Source organism: Malania oleifera, chromosome 9 (genome assembly GCF_029873635.1).
Source record: "Malania oleifera isolate guangnan ecotype guangnan chromosome 9, ASM2987363v1, whole genome shotgun sequence".
Lineage (NCBI taxonomy): Eukaryota > Viridiplantae > Streptophyta > Magnoliopsida > Santalales > Ximeniaceae > Malania > Malania oleifera.
The window spans coordinates 95,347,587-95,361,214 of record NC_080425.1 but is presented as its reverse complement, the minus strand read 5'-3'; the positions used below and the strand labels follow the sequence as shown (position 1 = coordinate 95,361,214).

Here is a 13,628-nt window from a genome sequence, read left to right as displayed (position 1 = left end):
TGGTTTCATTTAAAAAATGGTATATTGGAACAAATTTTCACTAGTTGTTAAATTTTTTTTTAATTTATAATTATATAATGAATATAATAACGTATAGGAGAAAAGATATTAATTTTTTTTAAAGATTTGACGGAAGATATAAAATTTTGATTTAAAAAATACAATAAATCTCTCTTAAAATCCATCCATAAAGGTTAAACCTTAAAAAATTTATAGAACATATTTTTTTTTGGGGTCAAATTTCCAAAAGGTTGTATGTAATTTTAAAAACCTCATTTTTTGCTAAACCTAAGACTATTTATAATGGGCCACAGTTACGAAACTAGAATTTTTTTTTTTTTTTTTTTTTTTTTATAAAAGAAGACTATTTGACTCCTCCAAATCTTACACTAAACCCTAGCTCTGGCCTCCCTCGCAAGCCGTTCAAGTTCAGTTCAGCAGATTCTGGTCTCTTTCCGCCATTTGTGCAATTAGATCCAGCTGCATGTACGGTGACTATTGGACACGTTTATTAACTTCGATCTTTCCAAAACTCTTGCTTTTGTTTATGTTTTGCAGCAGATTTTTGGTTCAGTTTTGAACTTTCGTTGTGTTTCGCTAGAATGTATTGTTTTCAGCATCACTTATTTAATTCTGGAACATATTTGCCTTTTCCCACATTATTTTGAAATTACCCATGCTCGTTTTGACCCTAGGTTTAAAGTTTTCAACTTGAATCAATTTGCTTTATATCATAAGTTTCAGGCAAGTGGGCATTATGCTTCTCAGTGGAATATATATATATATATAGAGAGGTTAAATCTGCTAAGGATGGACTTTAGGGCGCAACTTGCTTCTTCTTGTGAATTATTAGGTTTACATTACAAGTTTACAACAGACTTAAGTTGTTTTGGGCTTTTTGCCGAGAACTGTTTCTCACATAGTTTGATTATATTACTTAAAACTCAATGTTGATGCTAATTGCATTTTTCACTTTCCCAATTTTGATATCCCAGTGATGAAAAATTTAGTAATCTGAATACATGCATGGAACTTTTGAAAAGTCGGTGCTCCCTTTTGCAAGATCGCTGCGGAGGTTGAGGAACCAACGTTTCATGCCAGGTTGAGACTAGGCATTCTGAGGGTATTTGCTATTCCTGATGTTACACGAATTTTCTTTTAGCTCTTTAGCTCAGGATAACTTGTGGTTGATATTTTAGCTTCTCTGTTATTTTTACTTTCTATTTTTTAAAACCTTATGAATTTATAAATTGCCAAATCTTTTGCGTATTCCCAAATGCTGCGTATGGGAGCATGAATTTTGGATTGGTGGATTTGGACAAATTTCAATACAATTTTATATACATCTCATTTGAAACCAATACAAAACCAAATCCAATACCTCTCCACTTAAATTTGGATGTATTATATGATGAGCACAGACACAATTCATGGGTATGATATGGCATGGATACATTGACACGAATGGCAGAGAAACTAATTAATCAATGTGTTAATATTATATTTAAATATATATTATCTAGGACAGCTATTGATTGTTAATATTTATGTAACATTCTGTTGTGAGGTTATACATTGACAAGTCTTTTTCTTATTCTAGATCTAGAAGTTCATGAGTTGAGTATGTCATATTTGTGATATATATCAGTAGTGGATGAGGTGCCTTGGCTTGAAGGTAGACTTCAGATGGCTGAAGAGAGAGCCTATAGGTGAATAAGCTGGTAAGAGAGGATGTAGAATCAAGGAAATGACTTGGGTGGAGTAACTTGCATTCATGTATGTCCAATCTTTTCAATTTACATGGTGTGTTATTTCTATGGAATTGGATGGATGAATTGAACGTAGGGAACTTCATCTAAGTCATTCTCTAGAATTAAGGAGTGAAAGAAGTTGTTCTAATGGCAACGGAATGTGGACAAATCACAAGTTTGTTGTTTAAGATATTGCGGGGGCACAGAATTATTAGAGTAGCACTGGAAGGTGCAGTGGGTGTGGATGCTATTTTCTATTGGAATTTCTTTTCCCCTTGGCTGCAGATGCATTCAAGGAGCAAAGGGCAATGAAGAGAATTTTGAAGAGATGCCAAGGTGGCTTCTCTTGGATAAAATATTGCATCTGAGATTAATGGAACTGAGAAAGAAAGCAGCTGAGGGATAGAGTATTGAATGCCTTGCTCTAGTTTCATATTCTCTTAAGACTTCGCTTCACAGGACTTGACATGGTAATTCTCTGTTGCATAACTAATATTGCCAATGCTACTGCTCCTGAACTAGAGCTCCCTGAAAACAGAGAACATTGGCTAAATTCTGGCAAGTTGCGTAAGAGGGTGTTTTTTAAGAGCAAAAGGTGTATGTGGAGAGGAAAACAATTGAGCCCTGCATGTCCACTCAAATATGCTTCTTGCTGTAGGCATCTGCTACTATTGCATTTATCAACTCTCTTAGTAACTTGCTCCTGTTTCACACCTGTGAGTGCTGTCTATAGACTCTATACTAGCACCTTTAAGAAATGTTGGTTTGTTTGCTCCTAATAATGTCAAGTCCATGTTTGCTGATGTTGATTGTGAATTGGTTTTCTCATATGCTTGCTTTAAGTTACTTGAGGAGCAAATGAGCAATACATTTTTTTTTTTCTTTTCCTAAACATGATTTTAAAAAGAAGACACTAAAATAAACTTGTTTTAATTAAAAGATCATTTGGGGACTCACGTTTGGAGAAATTCAATAGCTCTTTTCACAAAAACAATTTCTGATTTTTTTAGCAGTAATTCTTGACATTGGTACTAAGTACTGAAATTTTTACTTTTTAATCATAATTATTAATTTCCCTCAAGAAGTCCCTTTTTGTCATGGACTTGGAAAAGAATCTTGAAAGCAAGAATCACAGCTCATCTTTGCTTCAGGATCCTTACTGATAATGGTAACACTTTTTCTCTTATGATAATTGACTTCCTGATAGTCTATTAATTGAGCATTCTGTTCTCATCCCCCTTTTGAGTTTGGTCTTGCTAGTTGATAATTCTTGGTCTTGCTGAGAAGGATATATCCAATAATTGCTGCAATTAGGGCTGACGTGGACTTTTGCCCTGATGCTTTTGTGGAGAATAAAGCTCCCTGGATTTCAAAGGCTCTTACCCATGTTTGGAGACAGCTTGGATTTGGATTTTTATTAGATTTGAATAAGATAGAATACAAAATTGTATTGAAATTTATCCAAATTCTTTCAAATCCAAGTCTAAGGTCCGAAACCCATGCTCCCAAACACGGCATTGATGTGCTTTTGGATTCACACTGCTTGGGACTAAATAAGAGAGAAATTTAGATATCAGTTGGTATTCTCCGGTTTGGTTCAAGCGTCACATTGGTGGACAGTCTTTCATTGGTTCCAATGCTGCAAAGGAGATCAACTGCGGGAGATACTGCAGGAATGAAGAATTAGTCAGATTTGTGTTCTGGGCTCAATTCGGCTGCTGTAGTCTGTAAGTTGGCTTGAGTTGCCTCGACCTACCACATTTGGAAATCAAGGAGCTTGACTGTTTGAGCATATACCTTTTGCTGGTAACTTTGCTACTGTTCAGTTAATGCTGTTTGCTTGCAAAAAGTAGATGTTCTGGTTTTAATACATCTGCTCTTATTGATGCATTGGCTATGAACTTTTGTATACATTTGTTCTTATTCCAAGGCCTTATTAAGCTTCCCCCGTGTACCCTTTGTCATTTTAATATTGAGGTGTAACCGAGAAATTTTTTGTGACAAAATGATGAAATGACATCTTTTTAATAGAGATTAGATGTCTGGTTTTCTCTTTTAGTTTAATTTAATTCCATAATTTGGTTATCTATTGTCTCCCTTTCTGTTCTTTGTTCGAATAGTATCATCACACTTAAAATTTATATAAGATGCCATTTAATTTATTGAGCTACAAATAGAAAATATATTCTTTTACATTTTATGTTTCTTTTATAGTTGAAATGGTTTCCAATTTGGTCACTAAACAATTCAGCTAAGATTTTGTAGCATAGACAAACCATAAGATGTATCCTCTCTTTTTCCATTCCTTCTACAAGATAATAAAGTTTCTCAATTTTTATCTATTTATCACTTGATGAATAAAATTCCTTTTATACACTGCAAGAAGATTACATCTCATTTGAAACATAAGAAATTCTTTAAGAATATATATATATATATATATATATATATAGAATTATTTTTTTTCCTAATTATATATATGAATTGGCAAAAAATTTATATAGTCAACTTCACTAAGTGGGACTTAAGCATTGTGTGTGTGTAATATGAGGAAATGTGAATTTGAATAAAATTTCATTCTTAAATTCTTAATAGGAGAAAACATAAACCTTCATTGAGCTTTGGTAATTAGATAGGGATAGATTTCAAAATTTTCATTAACATTCTTTAAGATTTATTAAAAAAAAATAAAAATCTTATTTCGAAGGACTTGTCTTCTTGCTAAATATAAGGGAAAATTTGTGTTATTATTTTTTGGCAAATCTTAAGGGTCCTAAAAATTTTGAAATACAAAAGGTCATTATCTTTTTGATAGACTCATGTTAGTCTCTTTTGCTCTTTTTAGTAATATTTGTTTATTTGATATAAAGAAAAAAGGCACTGGAAAAGTAATTTTTTAAAATTTTTTTTTTTCACATATTTTCTCATGATGCTCAACTAAACCATATCCTTCCAAGTGGCCATTCTATCTGGACCTTGCTACATGGTTTGCCTATCAAATTATTGAAATACTTTTCCTTTAGAGGGAATATTGTATTTTAGTTGTATTTCAGTATCTATTGTCCCCAACTTTTTTTGGATACACCGGATTTCCTAAACTTACACGCCAAACTAATTCCACACCTATGCCAGTTGTGCCCTCAAACTACACGTAAGAGGTAAATCGTGGATGTGCACTATTTGAACCCCAAACTTCACCTTTGTCCAAAACCATCTAATGAACCTCCTTACCACCTGAGCTTATGCTGGAGGACCATCTATTATCCCCATTTGGTTAGTGGCGCTATTAATCAAATGGTGTGGGTGATTGTAGGAGGCAGGTGTTGGAATTGGTGGCCATGGAATAGGTGTTGGCTTTTCTCGTCAATGGGAAGTAACTACCTTCAGCATCATTGTCGATGTGGGTGATCGTGGTCAGGCTCAGGAGGAGGAAGGTGTTGGCAGGTGTAGGAGCTGGTGACCATGGAGTAGAAGGTGTTGGCTTTTCTCGTCAATGGCTAATGAAGTAACTACCTCGATGAGGGCGACCGTGGTCAAGGTGTAGGAGCTGGTGGCCATGGAGTAGAAGGCGTAGGTTTTTCTCATAAATGGCTAGTGAAGTAACTATCTTCATCATGGCTGTCGTCATTACTGTTACTCCAAATCTAGATTGCATCAATGGTTTTGATAAATGTTTAGTGAAAGTGTATCCTTTTAAATGTGTTACCAGCACTAATGATACATCCATTCCTCATTAACAAAGAGGTCTCGGGCAATGCCAACAAAACACACTTATGAATTGAAGTGCATGAATTATATTATCCTGTTGAAATGTAAAAAGTTATCTACTGGGGTGTCCCAAGGATCACGCCTAGTGTCACGAGCTAAGCAAACACTTAGGCATGCAGCTTCAGTTTGCATGTCCACCTTAAGTACTCTGCAATTGGGATGTACTATAAAATACAGAATGGTTCAAGTTATTTTTAAGGAAAGCTATTCTCAAAATACAATTCTCATGTTCGACTAAAGTTCACACCCTTAGCTGGTATACATATACGTATAAACAGAAACATTACCAGGCAGGAAGATATGGAGATGGTTCTTTATTTTACATAGACCTGCATACGCCCACAGGTCCTCTGAAAAGAATTTTATCATGCGTGCAAATATAACACTTGGGGCAGTTCAGAATTTTGCTTGTTCTTGAAGCTGTTCCTGTTAAAATATTATGAGCAGCAGAGGGGAAAAAAAATTCATTAATAGTCACAGGGAAAATCAGCTTCCAAGGTGGCAGCTTTCAAAGTGAAAATACTAGCAGAAAGCAATTAAACCAAGATTAAACTATGAAGCATAGTGCTGTAGGAAGCTCTAAAAACAATCAAGCAATTAGTGCTAGTGTATTTATACTCTCAACAGTCCTGAACAATTTGTTCAAAATGATCTAGAAAGTAAATATGTATTACTTTCCACGAAGACTATAAGAATCAATCAAACTAATAAAAATTAAAAGTCAAGTTTTCTCACTGATGGAATTTAAGGTTTGATTAGAACCAAAAAAGTAAAAAATAAAGAACGAAAAACCTTTACAACAATGATATAAAGATCAATGCCATGTTCAAATGTACTTTTACAAGATTTCACTATAAGTAATGCCAAAAAGATGCATGCAATGGCAGCAAGTCTGGTTGAACATCCCCAGGCCTACAAGTATCTTCATAATCAAGCTCCTATTTTCCCTTCATATTTTTCTTCATTGCAAGATAACCAAAATTGGCTACCATAAATCATAAAACAAGAAAGAGAATCAATTTTTTGAATTGCTTCCAGAATATTCTAATGGCCAAGATAATTTCAACTTATATTCTGCCCATATTGGATCCAGATCATAAGTCGCTTTTGAAGTTGAAAATTTTATCCAAGAACTGCTACATCACAGGGTTGGCCATTCGCATCATCAATACCGTGGCAGTTAATATCCATCTCTTTTGTAAAAGTAAACAATCAGGGGGGGTAAAGGAATAGGGGAAAACAGATATGCTGATTTCCATGATACATAGAATTTCCCATCAGAAATATTATCTGACCTTCCTGAGATCTTGAGTTAATGGTCTACCACTACTTCCATTACTTTTTATAGTTTTGCATAGTTTGTGCAAAATTTTTTACAAAAATTCTACTGACTCTATTAGTATTATAATCTCAACCACTTAGATCATTGCACAAATTTTCTACTAATGCATTTATTTCTACCAACATCCATGTATTCTAACCATAGGATGTCATGTTTCTTCTGCTAATTTGAACCCTTTCAGTCCTACCATCCTCTTACCCTTGCAACATATTCATTATTCAAACCAGAATCAGAATGTGTTTTACTGGTTGTTCGTTATACATTATGAACATTTTACATGTCTCTTCTTGTCCTCGAGATGTACTACATTGCTTTCAACAATGCACACATTTCTTATTCTCTCTCCTATTTTCTTTCTTATAATTTTTATTAATCTTATCTTACTAGTCATACATCTTCACGTCCTCATTCAAGTTTGTTAGTTTTACAACTACAGGTGCAGTTTCTTCACTGCTTAGATGCCAAACAATCAAAAATGATTGGCCTTAGATCTGTTCTATAAAATTTTCCTCTACATTATAATTGGTATTTAACATCACACAACAATCTATATGCACTTTTCCACTTCATCCGTATGTTTCATTTCTGCCATTCCTCTTATCCCCTTTCCCATGGATGTACATACAAAGACGAAGACTGGACACATATCTACTGGTCTGTCATGAATTGTCACAGTTCTTTTATTTCTGTTCCTAGTTTTACTATAGTAATGTTCAATGTACTTAGTCCAAGATCATTCAAAACCTGTGAAATTAAAGCATATGACCATGTACCTACCTCAAAATTTATACCAGCTCTAAATTCATCAATACAAATCTTAAAAGATAAAAAAAGAAAAAGAAAATGACAGGCAGGCAAGACAGCCCCCCTCTTGATACACATCTTAAAAGATAGGGCAGAGGGGACAGGGGCATGCAATGTGCCCCCCCTCCTTTTATTGTTTGCTTTCATTTTTGTTTTGTTTTTGTTTTTGTTTTTTTTTCCTTGGGAGGGGTTGTTACTAAAGAAAGCATCTGGATCCAAAATTAATTTATACTAACCTCTGTTACAAAGAAGGCATGGAATCCATATGGCACTCTATGAGGCAGTTCAACAATTGCAATAGGATCCGCTGACATTGTTTTTGCATCAATTACATTCACATACGATTTTCTGCATAAAAAATCAACAATAAGATTATGCTGTGTTCACTTCAACAAGGTGTTAAAAGTCTAAAATCTAAATTTTAGTCACAAAACATCAGTCTCCTCAGCTCTATACACAAAATAAAAATATCTATACAAGAAATAGCATTCTTCTATATAAGTTGCCCTTTGTGGGTCTAGGAAAAAAAAAAATTGGCTCATAGAAGTTATACACTCTGGGCCAAGCACAGAGCATTTGTTAAGAAGGAAAATTGGCTTAGAACTCTATTGCATTGTACTCCATATGGTTGACATTATAGATCCATGTTAAAGATTCATTATAAAAATTCATTCTCTAGTCAGAAACACAAATTTAAATGAAGCTAATTTTACAATAACACTACTACATGGGGGATCATCTATCAACTAGGGGAGGTTGGTCACAGCCTCACAGGTAAGTATTGGTTGGTTATGAAGCCAGATATGTTTATTTACAAAAGCACATCTAATCAAAGAATTGCTTACTTCACCTAGAGCTTAGACTATTAGGCAATGGGCTAACAATGTTATGTCAAGTATTCAACACTCCCCTTCATGTGCGATCCCATCTCACACATGAAGAGGCAAACAGATGAACTTGAACAGGTGCGCAGACACAAACAAAAGAGTGCACTATCGCATGCATAACAGGGCAAAAATATTAATAACAAGACCTGAACCGAGGTCCTTCTGGAACACAATCTCTAAAGCCAAGTTAAGTAACTGATTCAAAGTTCTTCAGGAATTCTGTGATTTAGTCCCTGAAAACAATCAAACCATGGTTAATGATTTTCGGAAAGTTTGGTTACGAGTGTGTATATGACTAACAGAAGTCCTCCCTCATAGGCTTAAAGATGCCGTGTGGCGCACACTTTCTCGTTCCCAATCTGCTTCTGTTGGAAGTAGTTAGAATTTAGATGTTCTTGTGGATAATGATATTGTTGGAGAAGTAAAGCAGATAAATAGGAGAGGATTATTGTTAAAATTGGATATTGAGAAGGCTTATTATAGGGTGAGTCAGAGCTTCTTAGAGTTTTAGTTAGGGAGGGTTTTTGTGTGAGATGCAGAAAGTGGATTACAGTTGACTTTCTACTACTTTTTGGGTGATTATTAATGGAGAATTCAAGACTTGATTTCGGATTGTTGCAGGGAATCCTTTATCCGTTTCTTTTTGTTTTGACTGCAGTTGTTTTAAATAGGATGGTTAGGAGGACAATTGATAGAGGATATGTACAGGCCATAGCGATGGGTCTGCAGTCATATCGCACTTTACATTATCACATATTATATTATTTTTTTTCTGATGATAGGGCCTCCATTTGTTTCTTACTATGCAGATTTTTCGTTGGGCTTAGATTTAATTTGGGTAAATGTGCTTTAGGGGCTCTTAATTTGAGTCTAGAGATGACTTCTAGTTTTTCTAGGCTTGTGCGTTGTGGGGTGTTAAGAGTGACTTTGACTTATTTGGCAGTTTCTTTAGGTGGTAATACTCACTTGGCAAGCTTCTGGATCCTGTGGTTGCTAAGGTTTCTGAATGTCTTTGTTGAGTAATTGGGTAAAATGGGAGACCTAAACTCAATGATAGGTCTCTCCCTCTATTTATAATATATGTAAGTACAATATGAATGACCATATTACCCTTACTAACTCACTTATTACTAACAAAACTTTTGACACATAATAATAATGCTAAAAGACTAAATAACCATTCACACTCCCCCTCAAGTTGGAGCATATATATCATATGCTCCTAGCCTGTTACAAATGAATTTCACATGAGCATCTTCCAAGGCTTTAGTGACAAATCAGCACGCTGAAACTCAGACTTCACATGCGTGGTCGTAATGAGCTTCAGTACAAGTTTCTCTCAAATAAAGTGGCAATCAACTTCAATGTGCTTTGTCCGCTCATGGAAGATAGGGTTGGAGGCAAATATGAATAGCAACTCAAATATCACACATTAACTACATAGGCTGAGAATGTGGAAAACCTAGTTCTTTCAACATGTTCTCTGGCCAAACAAGTTCACATATAGTGTGCATCATAGCCCTATACTCTAACTCAACTAGCCTAGTAACCACAGTTTGTTTCTTACTTTTCCAAGTCACCAAATTACCACCGACAAAGATACAATGCCTGGTTGTGGATCTTCGATCGGATGGTGATCTAGCCCAATCTGCATCTATATATCCTTGAATATGAGTGTGAGCACGATCTTGATATAAGAGACCTCTCCCAGGTGCACCTTTGAGATATCTCAAAATGCGAATCATTGCATCCCAAAGACTTGTTCTTGGGGAATTGATAAATTGACTCACAACACTTGTTGCAAAGGATATATCTAGTCGAATGACTGTGAGATAATTCAACTTTCCAATAAACCTCTGGTACCGACTTGGGTTAGGCAACAAATCACCCTTATCTGGCATTAACTTACTATTGAGATCCATGGATGTATCAACAGATTTAGATCCCAACAGCCCCGTCTCATCTAAAAGATCAAGAACATACTTCCTTTTTGAAAAGACAGTTCTCATACAAGATCTTGTTACTTCTAGACCTAAGAAGTACATCAATGGTCCCAAGTCTTTGGTCTGAAACTTACTCTATAGAAAAAGCTTTAGGTCTTGGATGCCATGATCATCATCACCAGTGATCACAATGTCATCCACATCCATGCTCTTGGAGATTTTTTTAATCTATACAATGACTTCTTGAGCCAACATGCTAAGCCTGACTCCCCCTGAGCAACAAACCCAAGGGGTTTCTCCATATATACCTCCTCATGAAGATTACCAAGTAGGAAAGCATTCTTCACATCTAACTAATGTAGAGGCCAAAGACAAGTGGTGACTAAAGAAACAAACAAATATACGGAGGCAAGTTTAGCAACCAGGAAGAATGTGTCTAAATAATCCAAACCATACACCTGAGTATACCCCTTAGCAACAAGACAAGCCTTCAAAAGAGCCAAAGAACCATTAGGATTGACTTCTACATTGTACACCCAGCGACAACCAACCATAGACTTATCAGGAGGAAGACATACCAAATCCCAAGTATCATTATCATGTAGTGCACTCATCTTTTCAACCATTGTTGTCCTCCACCCAGAATGGGATAGGGCTTCAGAAATTGATCTTGGAAGAGCAATAGAAGACAAAGTACTACCAAAACAGTAATAAAAGGGCGACAAGAAATCATAACAAACAAAATTAGAGATCGAATGTTGGGTACAAGTGCGTTTACCTTTTCAAACAGCTATTGGAGGATCAACATCACGAGAAATAAGGTCATCCGATGAGAGAACTAGAGGCACGATAATAGAAGCTAGAGAAGGCACTTCTCCTTGAGTCACCGTGTGTATACATGCAAATTGATTTGATTCAAGTGACGAGGACTCAAACTAGATGAAGATGTAGGAGGATTGGGCGTAGATGCTAGGTTTGGATCTAGAAGGTAAGGCAGAGGAAGGGACTCATCAAGGTCAACAGAATGCAAGGAATCAGAGTAGTATGGTGTAGAGTCAAAAAAAGTGACATCAGCAAAGACAAAGAATTGATGTAAACTAGGACTATAACATCGATATCCCTTTTGAGTATAGGAATAGCCAAAAAAAAAATACATTTGATAGAACGAGGATCCAAATTATCCATTCTTGGAGAAAACTGATGCACAAAGGACACCCAACCAAATATATGAGGAAGGGAGAACAACGGAGCCTTAGGAAAGATAACTGAATATGGAATTTTATCACCAAGGACAAAGGATGGCATTTTATTGATGAGGGAGCAAGCTGTGAGCATAGCATCCCTCCAAAAGACTTTGGGGACATTCATTTGATACAATAGGGTACAAGTGACTTCAAGAATATGTCTATTTTTCCGCTTTACAACTCCATTTTGTTGTGGAGTGTGGGCACAAGAGGACTGATGGATTATACCATAGTTAGTCATATAAGCACTAAATTGGGTATTGAAGTACTGTTTAACATTTATCACTACGAAGTATCCTAACTGACATGTCAAATTGAGCCTTCATTTGGGAATAGAAAGCACAAAAGATATCAAACAACTCAGAACGATCTTTCATTAAATAGAACCAAGTCATCCTAGAGTAGTCATCAATAAATGTAACAAAGTACCAAAACCCCAACATTGATGTCACATGACTAGGACCCCAAATATCATAATGGACAAGCATGAAAGGACTAACCACCCGTTTGTTGACCTGGGGAGCTAAGGGAAGACGATGATGCTTGCCCAATTGACAGGACTCACGCTCAAGATTAGACACAGAACTCAATGTATGAACAAGCTGTTTTAACTTGTCCAAGAACTTACAACCAAGACAACAATGGATTTGAAGTAGTGTAGCTGCGATTGTGCAAGCATTGGATGAAGAAGACTCAAAGTAGTAAAGTCCACGAGCCTCATGTCCTGTGCCAATTGTCTTTCCCGTCTTCGGATCCTAAATAACCACAGAATCGGGAGGGAATGTGATAGAACAACTTAGTGACTTTGTAAGCTTATTGACTGACATAAGATTGAAAGGAGATTTAGGAATGAATAAAGAAGAAGTAGGAGAGATTGAAGGAGGAGGATTTACTGTTCCTATCCCCTTAGCAGCAATAGTGGACCCATCAACAAGAGTAACTTAAGGTAGATTTTAAGGATATTGGCGATCAGAAAAGAAGTTGGTTGCACACTTGCACCTATTATATGATAAGTGGCAGCAGAATCAATAATCCAAGGACTAGTAGGAATGGTACTAGATGACATACAGACTGTAGGATTACCTTTTTGGGCAAAAGAAACAATGTGTTAAGATGCTTGTTAAGACAATTGATACTATAGAAACCTGGAATATTCCTCCTATTATATATAGTCACAGTATGCGATTCACTCAAACAAGTGACTAACGAAGGAATCATACTTTTGGGCTTTGCAAATGCCATCCCAACATTCACAAACTCAGACCAATGATCATAACATTAATTGCTGGAACAGTTGGAAGACAAGGTGACCCACCATTAACAAGCCACAGATAAATCAGTACATCGCTGCCATTGCATCAAGAAACTCACACGCAGCCCCAAGAAAGCAACACTCAGTACTGGAACAATTGGAGAGGTGAAACACCAAAACTACCATGAACAAATCACCAAGAACCTCAAGATGCAGCCCCAAGAAAGCAATACTGCCACAGCCTCACACACCAAAAGAAAAAAAAGAGGCTTATGAACTGCCACTGCTCCAAGAAGGTCACCAATGACCATACTAACACCAAACAACAACTAACAAATTACCATCAGTGCATTATCACAACAAAGATTGGATCATGGAGCGAAAACACATGCCTAACAGCTTGATATTTTGGTATATGGAAGGAATTAGAATAGTGAATCAAAAAACACAGCAATTCCAACTGTTTCAGACTCAATAAACTCATTAACTTAATAAACAGCTTCACGAAGCATCAAACAACCATTCCTTGGGTGCCGCACTGCCACGGATGAGGTGGACAACTCACTGACGGATATAGCACTGCCACATCCTCACAAATGAACATATGAATGCTGCCACGACTCCAAAAAAATCACAA

The 13,628-nt window shown here is 36.1% G+C and overlaps 1 protein-coding gene, 1 long non-coding RNA gene and 1 other non-coding gene across 3 annotated transcripts in view; 2 read left to right on the top strand and 1 right to left on the bottom strand.

Annotated features, from left to right (window-relative positions):
- The first annotated feature begins 386 nt into the window (after positions 1-386).
- LOC131165030 (uncharacterized) lies at positions 387-3,803 on the top strand. The gene is made up of 2 exons (XR_009139393.1): positions 387-486; positions 996-3,803. It is a non-coding gene; the product is annotated as an uncharacterized LOC131165030 (long non-coding RNA).
- On the top strand, positions 990-1,126 carry LOC131165167 (small nucleolar RNA snoR130). Its single transcript, XR_009139487.1, has one exon. It is a non-coding gene; the product is annotated as a small nucleolar RNA snoR130 (small nucleolar RNA).
- Positions 3,804-5,691: 1,888 nt separating the features above from the next.
- LOC131165029 (carotenoid 9,10(9',10')-cleavage dioxygenase 1) overlaps positions 5,692-13,628 on the bottom strand; it is a 38,362-nt gene continuing 30,425 nt past the window's right edge. Inside the window, exons 13-14 of the mRNA XM_058122646.1 lie at positions 7,902-8,013; positions 5,692-5,945 (exon numbers count right to left, since the gene is read on the bottom strand). Of these exons, the coding sequence (XP_057978629.1) occupies positions 5,916-5,945; positions 7,902-8,013 (142 nt within the window). The 3' untranslated portion in view covers positions 5,692-5,915. The remainder of the gene's footprint in view (positions 5,946-7,901; positions 8,014-13,628) is intronic.